The sequence below is a fragment of the Balaenoptera ricei genome, chromosome 5 (genome assembly GCF_028023285.1).
Source record: "Balaenoptera ricei isolate mBalRic1 chromosome 5, mBalRic1.hap2, whole genome shotgun sequence".
Taxonomy (NCBI): domain Eukaryota; kingdom Metazoa; phylum Chordata; class Mammalia; order Artiodactyla; family Balaenopteridae; genus Balaenoptera; species Balaenoptera ricei.
The window spans coordinates 10,538,491-10,556,648 of NC_082643.1; the positions used below are offsets into that span (position 1 = coordinate 10,538,491).

The 18,158-nt window shown below is 36.3% G+C and overlaps 1 protein-coding gene across 1 annotated transcript in view; it reads left to right on the forward strand.

Moving 5' to 3' along the window:
- The window catches only part of MMRN1 (multimerin 1), a 59,544-nt gene that overhangs the window by 19,280 nt on the left and 22,106 nt on the right, over nucleotides 1-18,158 (forward strand). The window contains exons 3-5 of the mRNA XM_059922412.1: nucleotides 511-617; nucleotides 12,114-12,215; nucleotides 13,603-13,776. Coding sequence (XP_059778395.1) covers nucleotides 511-617; nucleotides 12,114-12,215; nucleotides 13,603-13,776 — 383 coding nt within the window. The remainder of the gene's footprint in view (nucleotides 1-510; nucleotides 618-12,113; nucleotides 12,216-13,602; nucleotides 13,777-18,158) is intronic.

The following is an 18,158-nucleotide window of genomic DNA, read 5'->3' on the forward strand; positions in this document are numbered from 1 at the left end:
GTGAAAAGCATTATCAAGGGAAAAGTTATAGTATCTTTAGAAAACATAATGATAGGTATAAATTTAAAATACCAAAGAGTATAAACCTTAATGCTTTTTGTAATGTACTTAAGGAAATCTGTTTGACAATAATATTGATGATGAAGATTATTATAATAAGAAGAAGAACAGATAACACTTACTGAATGCTTTTTTTAAAAAAAATATTTACTTATTTATTTGGTTGCATGGTGTCTTAGTTGCGGCAGGTGGGCTCCTTAGTTGTGACATGCGGGCTCCTTAGTTGTGGCATGCAAACTCTTAACTGCACCATGCATGTGGGATCTGCTGACCAGGGATCGAACCTGTGCCCCCTGCATTGGGAATGTAGAGTCTTATCCACTGCACCACCAGGGAAGTCCCTGAATGCTTATTATTATATTCCAGGTATCATCCCAAACACTTTTATTCCAATTGATAATTTAATGTGAGACAAATAATCTGTTTTCCCCCAACTGCTCTCCTCTCTAGATCTCAGAAGATATCAAATCCTGTGTACAGGATGCAACATAAAATTGTTACCTCATTAGAATGGAAGTGCTGTCCTGGATTCAGTGGACCGAAGTGTCAGTTAGAAGGTATATTCTAATATTAATTTCATGATAACAATGAGAAGCATAAAACTTCTAAAGAATAAGCAACTGATTCCAGTGAAAAAAAAGAGTTGCAATTTATCTTTTGAACAAAGTTAATTAACATGTAGCCAAACTATCAAGACTGTTACTTTCTTCGAGCTTCCTAATTTAGTAGCTGTGATCTCTCATAAGCTATCCTTTAACGTCTCTCATCATTTTTATGTTGGTTTCACAGGATGAATAATTGGAGCCCTGACTACATATCTTACTGTTTCTTAGCTATATGGCATAGACACATGCCTTGTTAAAGTATCAGAAATCCTAATTGTATATTTTTAAATAAACTGTCATTAGAAGTGACCCTATGTAAAAATAAGATTACCCTCTAGTTTTGTTCCAGTTCAGTTATTTGAAATAATATTGTCTATAAATGAAATTCAGTTGTAAAGAATATACCAATATGACATGAATAATTCTGCTTTTAAAAAAATATCCTAATGGAGCCATTTTTTCAACAGATTTTAAGGATTTTCTGGTGGCGAGGCTGATCAAATACATGGTAACCTGCTGTGGCCTAACATCCATGTGACTATTATTTTGCTTTGGGCTTTAAACAGGTTTCCTTTGAAAAATAAGATATGGCATCAGCATACATATTTTAAATGAATGAATATTACAAGGAAGGCTATTAGCCGTAGTGGGGAATTCAATCAGCAGTGTAAGAGACTGTGATTAAAAATTAATGTAAGTGTGGAGAAACCATTATGATTCACATTTTAAAAAAAGGAAGTTGTAATATAAAAGCTCTAGGAAACCTGCAGTTTAGTTAAGGATATTATATATGGTTCTTCTAGCCCATTCGTTGAGAATCTATAGGCAAATTTCACTGTAACGCTATTTATTCTGGATATGGCCTTAATTTCAAAGATGTTATAAAAATTTAATACATTTCCAGAGTACAGCATGAATATGCACTTCATTTATAACCAGGTAAAATAAAGTTTTAAACAAAATATCATCTATACCAAAAATATTTGCAAACAAGATACTTTACCATATTCTAAAAAAAAAAAAAACTCCAAATATGATCCTGCTTTCAAAGGATTTCTAATTTCCATGAGGTGCACAGATATACTCACAGTGGTAAAACATAGTTGTTTATAGTCTGTGTATGTCAGACGGTTATGAGTTCTGGAGAGTATTTAGAATTATATTTCTAAAGTTTAAGATTAATTTTTATATTTCTCTCCTTATGAAAAAGGATTATTAATTCCATGATCATTTCTTAAATATTCAGTGTTTATTCGCAATATACCCTTCTAGAAATTTCGAATGTCGTTCCACACCCTGTCGTACATAAGGGACAGACAGCAAAGTCTGTATGTCAACGAATGTCATGGTGTCCAGCTGATGAAGACTGTGCTGCTTCACGCTTCTTCCTTTTACACCTGCTAATCGATTATTAATCACTATGATGGACTGTATATGCCTAGGAGGGAAAAACATAGAATTCCATCATTATAAATATACACACAAGAAACAAGACTGGTTGACAGTTTTGAATACCTGCTACGTACTATTTTTCCCTTTTTTGAAAAAGTATTATATGAAATATTTAAATGGAATTCAAACAGTTTAGCTTTGATTGCTTACTAACACCTCATGTTCTAATGGAAGCAACCTGTGGATATCTCTAATACTGGATTCACAAATCGTTATCTTGAATCCCCATTAACAAAAATGTCCCAGAACAGTTCTATGACTTTCCGTCACAATAGTGTAACTAGAATTACTCATAATTCAGGTATCTGCTGATTAAGCTGCTGTGGGAAGGACTTCTTTCTATTGAAATCTACGGTAGGAATAATTTTCTGATGGCAGATATGCCCATTGTGTCACTTTGTCATACAATCAACTCTAATACAACTGTGATTCCAAAAGAACCTACTGTTGCTCCCTACGATATCCTGACCATCCTAGTCTTCACTTTTATTGAAGTACATAAAAGCTGTTGAATTTTTTATTACTGCAATTGATGCACTGGTAGTATCAAGAGCTACTGAGTCCCTTTGTCCCTTGAACCATTCTTCATTATCTCATCTATCCTTGGAGCAGGGGGTGGGGAGGTGCACATATTTTCCTTCTGATTCCTACCCAATTATGTGCCAAGTCCCCCTCCCCTCTTCATCACACTTTATATATGTGCCAACAGTCTTTTATTCTTATGTGGGAGAGAAAATTGTCAGGTTTCCTTTGACAGCACTCTCTACAGTGTCTCATATGACAAGCAGCTCCAAATATGGCAAGAATAATCAGTGTGGCTGATGCATTCTTTAAATCTCTTCAGAGCCCTCAAGGGTTTGGAAAACCTGGTCATGTAGCTACCGTGATAATTACTTCAGTGCTAGTCCTTTACAACAAGAGGAAATTATTGTATTCACAGAAAATTTGTAAACTATTACATGAATTTCACAACTCCCTGTTTCCCCAACAAGTTTCCTCCCCACAACAAAATTAATTTCATAATAGAAAAAGTAACAATTTTAATATAAATTACAGCAGGGAGGTCTTTTTAAATATACAAAAAAATCAATAGATCAGGAATAAAATGGAATTGCTGGCAACTGTACTCTTGTTTATTTCTCCTCCTTCACTTTCTGCCCCTCTCTTTTTCTTTTTCTATCTCTCTCTCTCTCTCCATAGACCCAACCCCAACCTGTTCGGAAAGGATGTTGTGATTCAAAATTCGGGTCCAAAGAATTTGAAAAAGAACAGATCCATGTATATATATAACTGAATCGCTTTGCTGTACACCTGACACTAACACAACATTGTTAATCACCTATACTCCAATATAAAATAAAGAGTTAAAAAAGAATCCATGGGGCAATTATTCCTGTTGTCTTATTCTCCAATATGCTGTTTATAATATAACTAACCCTCCACACATGCTCTTTTTGCTGCAACTCAGATAATCAAAATTCTGGTAATAAGTTCTAGATCAGTTTATTAAAAACATTAGTCATACTGTCAAGAAGAAACTAAGTTTTAAGAAGTCTAAGTGAATAGAGTTTTGCTGGGAAAAAAAGGAGCATTAAGTCCAATGGCAAAGTAACACTTTTTATATATTTTACATTTGTTATATCTTTTTGAGGGTCAACGAGTTTGTCTCAGAAAGGGAGCTAGATTTGTGATATGGTATGCGAGAAATTTTTTTGAAATGTCAGTAACAACATACTTTTTAAGCCAATTTTATAAAAGTGCAATAATTTGCTTTTCCAGTAGATGTCTCTAAAATGTTCTAAAGTAGTACAAGGAAATTGTGGCTTTGCTCTAATGACACAAAGTACAGGAATTTAAGTTCAAATAATGTTAGATCAGAGAGGAGGAAAAAAAAAAAACTTCTTTACATATCTGTTTTTAAAAAATCCAGTCAGCATACAGTATTTGTTTTTCTCTTTCTGACTTACTTCACCCTGTATGACAGACTCTAGGTCCATCCACCTCACTACAAATAACTCAATTTCATTTCTTTTTATGGCTGAGTAATATTACATTGTACATATGTGCCACATGGGAAGCAGCTTCATAGCACAGGGAGATCAGCTTGATGCTCTGTGACCGCCTAGAAGGGCGGGATAGGGAGGGTGGGAGGGAGACGCAAGAGGGAAGGGATATGGGGATATATGTATATGTATAGCTGATTCACTTTGTTATACAGCAGAAACTAACACAACATTGTAAAGTGATTATACTCCAATAAAGATGTTAAAAAAATAAAAACACAAAAAACAAAACAAAAGAAAATCCAGTCAGCTTTAACCAGATCCTCTATGTAGGGAAAAGGTATTTTATAAAATTGTGCTTTATAAAATCTATCACAGTTATTATGAATGTTAAAAAATGCAATTATGCAGTAATTGGAATAAACTAACCCTGCCATATGTTATGAATATATAAAAATATTTCATTTCACAAGTGTGCACTAATTCAATAAATTATGTAAGAGCTATTGTAACTAACATTTTAAATATGGGGCTTCTCTAGTAAGATTATTTTAAATATTACTCCAATTACTATGCCATAAAAGTTATAATATTTAAAAGAGAAAAAACCCTGTATTTCTTATATTTTTGCATATCTGGTTCTCCTCGGTGGTGATTAATGCTTTCCTCTTTGAAAAAGAACATTACCTCCTTAATTTCAAAGATGTAGGCATCTTGCTCAATAAAATTATGATGCATTTAGTCAAAAAACACCAGGGACCTTTGTTGCATAAAACTGCATTCTACCGTTAAACTACTAAATCTCGGTAAATCTTTACATATGTACTGAACATCATCATGCAAGCATTCAGTTGATATCAAAGAATCAGCTGGAAACCGGTCTTGTCAAGCCACACAGGAAAGTTTCTGTTTCTAAGGCAGAGAGAGCAAGCTTCCTCATTACTGAGTTGCCATTAATGACTTCCACGATATGCCTCAAAGGCCTGGAAGGAAAAAAAAAACTCACAAATAATACCTGTCTAATTAAAAAAAAGAAAGGAAGAAAAAGCACCTAATAAGAAAACGGTTGCTCTTGACACTTGCTGACCTTGCTTCTCTAAGTCCTTGATCCACCAAGATCAGAGCTTCTAGTGCAAGGAGAAAAGAGTAATTGTATTGGGAGAAGAGAAAAAAGAAATCCAATTTTTAAAATATATTGAATTTTTTTAAAAATGAGAAGTCCATAAAGATCTCTGGAAATTATTTGACTTAAATAAATGCCCTTCTGTCTCAGCTCCAATATCTTAGAAAGGATCAAAAAAAAAGAGACAGAAATCTGGGCCCTATGGAACAAAGCAAAGGTCTGTGCTTAAGTGCAAGATGAGATACATTGCCTGGAAAACCTAGACTCGTGGCGGTCCTGTGGTAGAGAATACGTGGGGAAGACAGAAAGACTGCTAAATGGAAAAATAAAAGAACATCGATCAACCAGGAATTTTATCACAGGAGAGTAACTGACTCCACTGTCAGAGATGGTATCAGTGCTTCTGCACCAGCTAAATACTGAGAAATAAATCGGGATGAATGCAAGTATTGAACTCCAGTCAACAAACAGAGCTAAGAAAAGATACCAAACTATTGAATTTGCTAAACAGGTATTTCAGGTTTTCACAGACCCCATCCAATGAATTCCAGAGAAAAGAGGTTCATATGACAATTGGATCTCAAAGATCTTTGTGTGATGCTTAACAGTTGTTTCTTTTACAATTAGGAGTACAATTTCCTCACCTATTTCCTCCTAGAACGATTAATTTAAAAATAACTAGCTAAGAGCAAATGGGAAGTTTTATGCACACACACACACACACACACAATCACATTAGTTTTGGTAATTCAATATTGAAAGGATTTTTCCAATTACATTTTCTTTCAAATCAGTCTCTTTAAAACTTTACAAAAATATGGAGAAATTTTTATTTTTATTTCATAGATATTGTATTTCCACATACTGAGGAGTGAATCACCAAAAATGAGTATGCAAGAAAACTAAAGACTTCCACTCAATACTTCTATGTGTTCATCTTTATCCCTTTCAATTTATTTCTTTTTCCTTCCTGAAAGCTTTATTTAATTTCTCTTCTCCTACTTGTCACTGATTTTAAAATTTTTTCTTATCTTTTTAGTTTTTATTTCTAATTTGCTGATTTTCTCTAGTATGTCACTTTCTATTCTCTCATTTGCAATGCAATAGGATTTTTCCAGATTGCATGAATAAAACTTATTTGAAATTCTTTTGACCCTAAGGTCAATAGAAAATTACTCTTGAATTCTTTTTGTTTACCTCCTTTCTGTTCTTGACCCTTTCCCTCTAACCTAGGTTTGTTTTCACTTCTTGCACATTCAGGATCTTGCCTGGGCCGAGTGGCAAAGAGAGAACTATGACTTGATGAATTCCCCCCCTCAAATAGGAATGGAGCACACATAAAATACCCCCTACTTCCTCTTGTGTGAGTGTGAGTGTATGTGCGTGTGTGTGCGTGATTCCCTGCTTTGCCAGTACTTTTCAAATGGAGAATATTCAATGAAATGCAATGTAATCATCTCTGCATTAACTATACAAGATGTAATACTTTGTAAAGAGATGAAGAGACCCAATTTCATTAGAATATGATAATGCAATATAAAATAATGCCTTATGATTTATAATAAAGCTTTAGCATAGTATTTTGAACCCCTGGAAATAAAGCCTATGTAAAATGCTGTTGTGATTTTTATTGAGGTTGCTCCACTTTAGTCAGGCTCATGAGCGCCTCAACCAATCTGCCTCTTGATTATGAGGATGGGGTAAGAAGGGGCAGGGGTCATATTCAAACATTTGACAACTGACTCAGTATCAATTAATATATACATTAATATAAAAATCAAAAATTAAGAATGCATTACTTTTTATTTTCTTAAGTTAATGCATATGTTATCTATATTATAAACTACATACCAAGTAATATAAGCCATAACACAAATCACTCATCGTTTATCATCCAAATAATTTCTAAACAGTTTTTTAATTTCTACAAATTATTGGTGTGCTCTTTCTTTTGACATGGATGACACCAGCTAAATGATGTCAGAGAGATGATTTAATATAGGTGACCGCCTCCGTCTCCTTTAGAGATTTCTCCATCACATTTAGAGCCATTAGGCGACAGGAAATCTCAGTATGTTTATAATTTCTTTTAACATCAGTGATATTGCCATCCTGCTGAATTATCTACTAGCCACTACTGAGTTAACAGTGATTGCATTCCTTTTTTTTCAGTCCTTAAATAGTGTGTGCATTTTTAAATATTCAGTATATTTATTATTAACTAAATCATAAAGATTCTTGTAGGAATGTCCTATTTAATTAATTCACAGAGCTTTGCAAACATCGTTTGGTCAAATTTAGGGCATCATAAATCAAGGAACTTAAACATTTATTATATTTTTGAGTTTTATCATAAAAATTTCATTTTCATATGATTTATTAGAAAATCTATGTTTTCTCATATAGTTTATCCCTTATTAATTTTTGTGTCAAATAGTATGTATAAACATTTTTCATATGTAAAATATCTTTTATCAGTTTTCAATTTATCTCCAGTTTAAAAAGGGGAATATATTTTTCCCTTATAAAGTTAAAAAAGGATTGACATTTCTAGTAGACTGTCATTTCTGAAAACCAATTCTCTTTTTTCTTTTTGTAAAAAAGCTTGTTTTCCAAATGCTAAACGTAAAACTGATTTGAAATGATATTCTTATATCAGAATTATTTTGTCAGGTAACTTCCATAATATTTTTCTTTTCTGAAATTATCTACTATTTCAATTATATGATAATGTTAAAAGTTCTAATTTTTTCTAAATATTTTAATTTTATTTTTATTAACATACTTGATAAAGTGTTTTTGAAGTTTTTTATTTCAAAAGCGTTGCTTAACTTGAAAATTTTTATCATTACAAAAGCTCATTTCATGAGACTAATTTCAGAAAGTTCTTTAATATTTTTCTCTTGATCACAAATGAATTTTAACAGAAACTGAATGTCATTATGAGGACAAATGACTCTAGTAATTTTTATTTTACTTTTTTTTTAAGAGGCTTGTATTGTAATTTTATTTAGATCAGTATTGAGGGTTTACTTTTTTTTTATTAATTAATTAATTTATTTATTTTTGGCTGTGTTGGGTCTTCGTTGCTGCGTGCAGGCTTTCTCTAGTTGCGGTGAGCAGGGGCTACTCTTTGTTGTGGAGTGCGGGCTTCTCATTGCGGTGGCTTCTCTTGTTGTGGAGCACGGGCTCTAGGGCATGTGGGCTTCAGTAGTTGTGGCTCATGGGCCTTAAAGCTCAGGCTCAGTAGCTGTGGTTCACGGGCTTAGTTGCTCTGCGGCATATGGGATCTTCCCGGACCAGGGCTCGAACCCGTGTCCCGTGCATTGGCAGGCGGACTCTTAACCACTATGCCACCAGGGAAACCCAATTTTTATTTTAAATGATACAAATTTATATCATTATTTGAAATCAACATTTATATATTAAGTAAAAATAGTCCACTAATTTTTATTGAAAATCAAGTTGATTTTATTTCAAAAATACAAATTACGTTTTAAATTGAATTGAATTTTTGATATTGATTTGATATTTTTGACTTTGATATTTTATATATCAAAAGATGTCCCAGGCTAACTGATTTTTGCACTGTATATTAGAGAATCCAGGACTAGGTTCATTATTGAAAACATTTCTGTTTTTTTTCTCAGATTCAAAAAATTCCAACTCATGATATCTAAAAGAAGTACTCTGAAAATTTAAACTTTTGTCTCTTCCAGTGTTTTCAGTAATTGATTATAAATTCTTTAATAATATTTAGCAAAAATTACGTGCTGAGGACAATTAGTACTAGCAAGTAAACTAAAGTAAGTACCAAACAATTTGGAAATTCTAACTACTACATAAATCACACATAATGATAAACTGATGATTCTGCCAAAACATAGAACGTTTCATAAAATCTATGTAGTGCATGAAACGGGCCCAACAAACTGCCAGCTCTGAAAAACGGTTCTCGGATATTATTATAATAGGAATTCCATACATTTATCATGTATCCTACAAGATGTATCTTGTATCTTTATCATGTATCCACCATTAACGGGATAAGTTAATATTTTGATTTTTATAATTAATTTTATCAGTTATTACAATTTATCATTATATATTTGCCAATAGGTATGGCTGTATTTCAGTATTTTAATAATTGCTAGGTCACATTGGTGCATACTGACTAAATACAGCTTTGGAGTTGGGGTATGTGGAATGTTACCAGGTGGGAGTGAGGAGCTATAGCCTAGGTTGTGAGTGGAAAGGCCCTTTTATTTCTGAGACATTCTAAAATTGTAAGTGGACTCTAGATCTGATTGCTGCGGAGGTGGCTCAAACACTTCACATGCATCCACGCTTAGGAATGCCTCCTCAGGGATCTTGTGTCCTAACGACAGAGAGAATAATGTCATCTATGCTAGGGAGTCGGGAAATGTGACAATCATCCTCCACATCCACCCCACTTCACTTACTCCTTGTAAAGGCCCGCTTCTCTATGGAATGGTAGGAGACTAAAGGTCTTTATTCACTAGAGTTTTAATAAACCAAGTCTTTAACATATGCTCTTGTTATCAACAAGCACTTACAGCTGTTGAAAAATCTCTGAAGATCAATTTCTGGATTGCAATTTTTAACTTAAACATCTGGTATTTTCTGCCTTACACCACTGAATTTGCTTATTAGAATTAGAAAATTTTGAAATTTGTTCTAAATTAGTGCTTCTTAACCAGGGTCATGCATCGAAATCACCTGCAGAGTTTAAAAAACTCTGTACACACATGCTCAATTCCCCAGAACAGAGTTACTGCATCATAATCTTCAGATGGGTGGGAGGGGGATGGACAGAACATTGACACTTAGTGTTTCAAAGTTAACAGATGCTTCTGATTTCCACCCATGATGAAAAACCACTATTCTAAAGAAACGTAAAAAAACAAAGCAAAAACATAATATGCATTAAAAGTTAATGATAGCAAAAGACATTTGAAGAGCAACCTTGTTTGTATGTCACAAAACAATATGGTCTTTGTTTTTATCATAATTACACATTGCTTCCTAACAAAGTCTTCTGCCTACCAAGTCGTGGTATGCATTTCAATGCACCAGCCCTTTTTGTTTTCCTATGATCTAGCTCAGAAAGGTAAGCAGTAAAAAAATGAAAAGACCAATTGTTCATTCTGTTAAATCCACCTGTTCCTTTTGCTGTAACACAAGTCTGTATCCTGAATGCTCTTCCACTGCTAAGAGAAACAGTGAAGGTAGCGAGGTGGGAAGTTGCTAAGGAAGATCTATCTTGATGCTCTACGCCAGTGGCTCTCAAACTTTCGTGTGCACTGGAATCAGCTGGAGAGCTTGTTAAACCACACATTGCTGCCTCACTCCAGAGTTTCTTAAATTAGCAGGTCTGGGATGGAGCCCAGAAGTTGTATTTTTAAAAGTTCCCAGGTGATGCTGATACTGATTCAGAGACCCTGGTTTGAGAATCATTGCTTTACTCTCTGGTAACCTTCCTGGGTAGATAGATTTTAGCTCCCAGGAAAATGCTTTATTACATCATCTAAGAAGGAACCTTGATTTTAAAAACCATACAATTATTTAGCAGATATATTTGTATGAATTAATTTGAATTTGGGCTATAAGAACTTTATTACCAGGATCTAGCAGAAATTTAATACTTTTCACCACCTACTGCAGCCCTCAAATACATACACTTTTCCCCAAGCTACAGATTGTCTTCTTCCACCAAATAAATCAACAGTTATGCAGGACCATCTATTATGAAGTGGAGAAAAAGAAGAAACAAAATCAAAGCAAAAACCTTGGACATGAATGGAGATTGATTAATTTAGCTCAGTGCCCTGAAGAAAGCAACGCAAAATTCAATCTAACAAGAGAGACTAACTCAAATTAGTGACAAATATATTTTCTGTGGAGTAGAGATGCTTTAGTATTATTGTCCCAGCCACATATGCCTTAGGGAGCATAACATGTGCCAGAGGTGCAGTTTCATTGGTACATAATTTCACATGGGAAGAAGCACAGTCAGACACCAAACGCTTGTTTTCTCACATCTGATATGCAGACTTCCATGAATAAATTTGTTCATTAGAAGTCTGCAAATTACAGACATACATTACTTGATGTGTTCAATATGTTTAATAAATCTTCCCTCTAAATTGTTTTCCCCAATGAAAAATTATATTGCCATTTAAAATATTACTTGATTCATGGGAAATGAGAAGCAATTCTTTAATAAATTTATTTTATAAGAATTTCTATTTTTCTGAAATTTCACTGACTTTACAGGTTGATCCCCTCGAGACATGCCCTATAGTGGTTTACTTTTACTTGCAGTCTTTATGTTTTGAGCCTATGTATTTCTTAAAAATCTGGGAACAACCCATTTAAGCGGCACTATTACGCAGGTATTCTTTTAGTAAAGAAGCTGTAGCTCTCCCTTACTTCCAAGTGGCCACCAGTTGGAAACTGCATTGTTAAACAAGCCATCTTTGTGACAGCCCACTTAGAAAGCTGCTCTAGCTTTTAACACAGCTGATTTTAAGTTTCCTCTCAATCATGCTGGCAGTTTACACACCCCGGTTTACACGGCTTCCCCAAACTACCACCCATTTTCACCTAAAAGGAAACCTTAATAATTTTATTTTTTCCAAACGGAACTAGAGTCTTGCACTTCCAACACCAATGTGGGAGGGAGCACATCACCCTGTGGGTGGGGGCGGAGCCTCTTATTCTGCAATCATCTCTGACCATTAAGCTTCCGTGCACGGGAAAAGGCACATCAGCCATATTGCTGCTCAGGACTGGAGAAAATGAGGCGGTCCCAGTGCTTAACTCTCTCCTCTTTTTGCTTCCGTCTAGCCCAGCAACAACAGCAGCTGATACACAGTAACCAGGCTGAGAGTCAAGCCGCAGGTGGCAGAGGGACGCCCGAGCAGCAGCAACAAGACTGTGGTGACCCAGGTCACAGACTCTTAATTACTGCCATCCTTACCCCAATCATTGTCAACACTATTTATGATGACTGCCAAACAAGACATCAGTTGGTTGTCAAACGTTTGATGGTGACATTAACATACCTCTCGATCCTTTGCTGTTTGCATGTTGGGAGAAACTGTGGGTGAGCTGCAGGTTCCCAGCCTGAAGGGAACATGTGTAATTATTGGAGTTCTGTGTGCAGACACCGAAGGAGAATAAAAGTGCTGTCATACTAGGTTGTAAGGAAATCACAGGTTTCCAAAACTAAATCAAACTTTTGCCCTGCAAAGAGTACAGTCATGGAAGAACCTTGACATAGATGGGGGGACTGGATCATTTTAAGGGAGCTAAGAAGTCTCCCTTCCCTCGGTTGAGAAGAGATCACTAAGGGGTATTGCTCACTGACTAGGGCAAAGAATGTGGCTCAGAATCAACAAGAACCTAGTGTTGATCTAAAGTTGGCACGTTACATATTTTCTCATCTTTCTAATCATAAATATTTTACCATTCCTTTTAGACATAACCTCATCTCTTAGAAACATAAAGTGGGTTACTGCTAAAAACATCTCACTATGTTTGGCATATATCTTGTCATACAAAATAAGGCACCCAAATTGAGAAATCTGATTTAAGGGGATCTCTTTAAGAATGCAGGTGAATATAGCTTAGGATCTGTACTCAAATTTTTTTAAGGGATTGAAATTCAGTATTTTCACAAGATACCATAAAATCCTCCTTGAATTATTGAAACGCATGTGTAATGGCATGGAAAGTATCATTGCTTTATAAAGTGATTCTAACCAAATTCTGAATCTCTTTATCTCTCTAAAGAATACCTCAGTAAAGAATAAAATTCTCAGAATATAGACACAAACTACATATATACATGTAGTATATATACGTATCTGTGTGTAGTGTGTATATATATATATATATATATATATATATATATATATATATATATATATGGTTACACCTATTTAATGCTGGAGCATTGGATTTGAAAGCAGAAGATAAAGCATTAGCTCTGTAACCTCAAGCAAGGTATTTTAGTTTTCTGACCCTCAATTTCCTCATCTATTGAAAGTTTAAAAACAACTCTTTAAGGTTATCAAAAGAGAGACTGAAAATTCTGGACAAAGTTAAAACATTTTAGAAATCTAAGATATTAGAATGCTTTTTACAAATTTCTACCCCCTAAATATTAGTATAAAAGTCAGGATGCCGTTTGCTAAGTGCATATAATCTATATTTTCAAATATGAAATGCAAACATGGCTTATTTGAATTACCTTTCAATCTATCATGAAATCTGAGTGGTTTTTAAATATGTACTTTTAAACGTTTCCTATTTTCTCTTCTTCTATATGCAGCAGTGACACAAAAAATGACAGACCAGCTGAACTACCAGGCAATGAAACTGACCCTTCTGCAGAAGAAGATTGACAATATTTCTTCAGCCGTGAGTGATATAAGGAACACATCCTCCTCACTAGAAGGGAAAATCAGTGAAGATAAAGGCAGGGAATTTCAATCTTTTCTAAAAGGTAAAAGTAAAATAAATTATTCATTCAGTTGAGACAAACAGCAAATGACTCATTTATCTTTTCTCACATCATTTTGGGATCTTTGCTTTAGATTGGGTGATAGAGAAGTCTAAGTTTTTTTTGAATAAGATACTTTTAAATCCCTCTATTTCTGAAATATCTTGAAGCATCTAAATATTTTTTACTAATATAGTCAACTTTTTGACTGAATATCTCATCTGACTTATTGACATTATGTACCTAGTTACAGTCTAACTTGTATTCCTTTATAGTTAAAATGAGCCATACTTAATCTGCTTCCATTGTGGTTCACAGCTCAAGATAAAGATGAGGTTAAGGGATGATTATCAGGGACAGCTAGATCCATGGTTATCTTAATGTTGATGAAGATATTGAGAATAAATCTAAAGTGCATTATTATCCCAGAAAGTATCTCGCTCATGGAATATAATCAATAAAATATATTCTAAAACATATCAGGTTGTTATTCATAGAAATGTGAGTCAGTTTTGCCTGAATTTTGTGCTCTTAAAATAGCATAGCAGGCTGTGTTCCTTTCTGGAGGATCTACAGGATGATCCATTTCCTGCTAATCTGAGTTGTCAGAATTCATTTTCTTGCGGTTTTAGGACTGAGGTTCCATTTTCTTGATGACTGTAAGCTGGCTTTTCCCAGCTTCTGGAAGCCACTGCATTTCTTGGCTTGTGCCCTTGTTGAGCCCTCATGGCAGCTCTCAGACCCACTCTTCTGCCTTCTTCTTCCTCTTTAAGGACTCATATGATTACATTGGACCTATCTGGATAATCCAGGATAATCTCCTCATTTCAAGGTTCTTAACCTTAATCACATATGTCAAGGCCCTTGTGCCATGGAAGGTAACATATTCACAGGTTAAGGGAATTAGGGTGTGAACATCTTAGGTGGGGCAGCATTTTTCTGCCTACCAGAGAGACTTATGCTGAATATATAGTGAGTAATTGCTATGGGAGAGTTATGTACAATACAGTGGGACCCCTTGATAGTTTCAATAAATCCAGTCTTAGACTTCAGGGAAGGTTTCTGCAAAGAAAAACCATCTCAACTGATAATGGATCAAGAGGAGTTAATTCGGCAGAGGTTTCAGGAAGGGCACAGATATTCTAGACAAGTATTTTGGTTACTAGGAGCATCTCAATTCACTGGGCTTATTGTTTGTTCCCAAGTCTCAGGATTATTGGTCCCTTTCACTTTGTTTTATACATAAAACATACTCACTGTACACCCCATTTCTATCACTCACAAGTTATTTTTTCTCTATTTTATGTGGTTCACAGGTAAAAGAAATAAAAAGGTGATTTCCATATCCTTTACCAGTACAGAGCAATCATGATTTTTTTTAATCATGTAAATTATTGGTGCTATTAACCAACTGAAAGAAAGACTCTGTCCTACATTTCTGGCATGCTCCCTGTGGCTAAAACTTACCCATGGCAAGCATGAGAGAGGAATGTATTTTCCCTGAAGTGAGCATGAGAAAGAAGTCAAATAGGAACAGTACATAATTGACTATAACCATAGTAATGCAATTTGTTTAGCAAAATTTGGTTATCATAACCTGAGAGAATTAGGCCTGTCAACAGCTTTTTGTGAACCTACTAACAAAAATTCTGACCCTGACATGGGAAAAAATACACACTCATAGCAACGACAACAACAGTATTCCCTCTTCAACAGGACACGTTAATCATGTACTGAGCACAGTCAATTAATGAGAACCAGAGGGCTTGTAGTTAATGAATGTTTATACAGGAAACAAAAACTAAATTCACCCCCAAGGTACTGTGCTTTCCTAAAACCACGTCCCCTTCTCTCGCTTACTCTACATCCAAGTTGAGAAGCACTGCTTCATCTCCTAGTAGCCAGCGAAACTGTTCAAAATCAAATGCCCCAACACCTTAAGAAGTATCTGAATCTTACGAATAGGCCATGCATTCACAACCACAGAAGGGACATGCCCAGGTGTCGGATATCAAATATATCTGTTGTTACCAAATACAATATCAAATCGTTTAGGAAGTAGAAGCACATGAGCCACATGAAACAGAATCAGAGTTCAAATGATGTGCCCACTCATATATTGACATAAAGCACTTTGATGTATCTTTGCAAAATCAGATTCTTGCACAGTTGTTTCTTTAGTAACAAATTATAGAAATATTATCTGAAAAGCTTGTTTTCCTGTTCAGACACTGCTGTGATATTTACCCTTTGTCCAATGTAGTTTTCCATTGAAGGGTTTTTTTTTTTTCTCCTTTTTTACTTACATTAAATACATCGGTAAATCAGCAGTTGCATTCTGTTACCACGATTGTTATGTTGGGAGAGGAAGAAAGGGGAAAAAAGGCAAATGCTTTCTTAGAAGCCAAAAAAAGAAAAAAGATATCCCCCCTTAAAAAAAAAAATGATCAGAAGAAAAAAATGAAGAGCTGGGAAATAAAAACTAAGATTCCCTAAGCCCAACAGAGCTCCAAGGAAAGCAGAAGAGCTAATAGGAAGTAGAAGGAAGGCAGCAGATAGGCCCAGAAGCTAAGGCCAATCCTGTTCCTAAGGGGGGCAAGGGAGGGGAGAAGAAGCCTGGAGAAATGGTTTCCCAGCCCCAAGGCAATGAAACAGCTTCACTACTGCTCCATGGGGAAAACTACACAGACAAAGAACTTCATTTCTAAGAAACTTAAGGGAGCTGTCGTAGTTCTTCCACTTGTAAGGATGCAGTAGCTGCTTTGGGGGGCTAGTGGGTGCTGGGAAAAGGAGGGGAAAATGTGTATGTGTTTCAGGGCCACGGGAACTAAGGCTGCCCCTGGTAAAGGAAGGGAATTTAGGCGTAAGTGGAAGAACCTAAGCTGGGTCCTTCAGAATCTCAGCTTCATGGATTTCGCAGCTTCTCTGGGACAGGAGGCAGTCTGCAAGCCAAAAGGGCAGAAAGGTTCCAATCCTACGTCACTATGGCCTCTCCTATCTTATTTCCTCCAATTTCCTCAAAACCCTGGGCTAGAACAAGAAGGGATTTAGAGTTCTCTCTTGCCTTGATGGCTTCCCAAAGACATCTTAAAATACCTGATGAGGGGTGTGAAGAGAGACTAGAGATTTAGAAAGGACCAGTGTCCTCTGGTGATGTGAGACAGTTGTGAGGGACCCTCAGTGCCCGCCGTTCCCTGTCCACAGGAACAGGTGTTATGATACTAGGGGGCCACAAGTAGGCCTCTGTGGTGCTACCCCCCTAGTGGTACGCGGATTAAACCACTGGTTGCATGGGGGATGGGTTTGGGGGCTAAGCATGGAGGGACCAAACCGAAGATACTAACAAAGGAGAAAAGATATAGGGCCTGATGGGAGGCGGGGGGCAGAACAGACTGTACAGTGGGAATAAAGATCATACCTATTTACAGGGAAGTAGAAAAGACGTGGTAATGGGTGGATCAAATTGAATGGGAACCCTGGGAAAGGACAGAAAACTCCTCCTTCTTGCTGACTCCTCTTGACTCCCCTACAATGGCCTATGCTAGCCTGAGACTGCTCTCCAGTTGCTCGGTTAATTCCCCAGGAAAGGTAAACCTACACCCAAGAGTTAGGCCGGCCAGAATATAGGTGAAGTAAGAATCAGAGTTGGAGGAAGCTAGCAGGGGAGATTGGGCTTGAGTAGCTGCCACCGGTACTGTTCTCTACAGCCCCTCCCCAAACCTCACATACACCTCGGATTCCACTTAATTACAAAGTTAAGAGGGCAGGTAAATCAATCACAACCCCCATAAAACAGTATCACAACTGAACTACCATCAATTAAAGTGCAAACTGCAGGGGGGGGATATAGTGTCTGGGGCTGAGGCCATCTGAGGGCCAGAGAGAAAAAAATGCATATGTGTAAGTCAGAGGATGGGTATCAGAAACTGGTCCCTCCATTTAGATCACAGTAGAGCCAAAGATGCACGCAACCAGTGAAGATTCTTTGGAGGACTCTGGGGTCCAGAATCTCCCCCACTGTGGGGGAGAAGCTACCTAAGAGGCTGGGTGAGGGGAAGGTAAGCCTTGGACGAGTTCCTGAGCCACAGATGACACTGCATCTCCACCTCTGCCCAGTTAGCTAACAACAAGACTCCAGCCTGGTGCCGGAGAGCTTGCCTTCCCGTTCTCACCTCTACCTAGAAACACCTTCCACAAGGCCAACTCAGTGTTTTCAAATATGAGAAACTCCAGCCAAATAAAAACAAAAAGGAAATGTTTCCTTACTCCCCTCTGCTCTGAGGCTTACTTTCCCCCAGGGCCCCTAATGTGACTGAACTGGAAACCTCCTTCCTCAGTTCCTGGTTTCACCACATTCTCCATCCCAGGGAGGGGAAGAAAAAGGG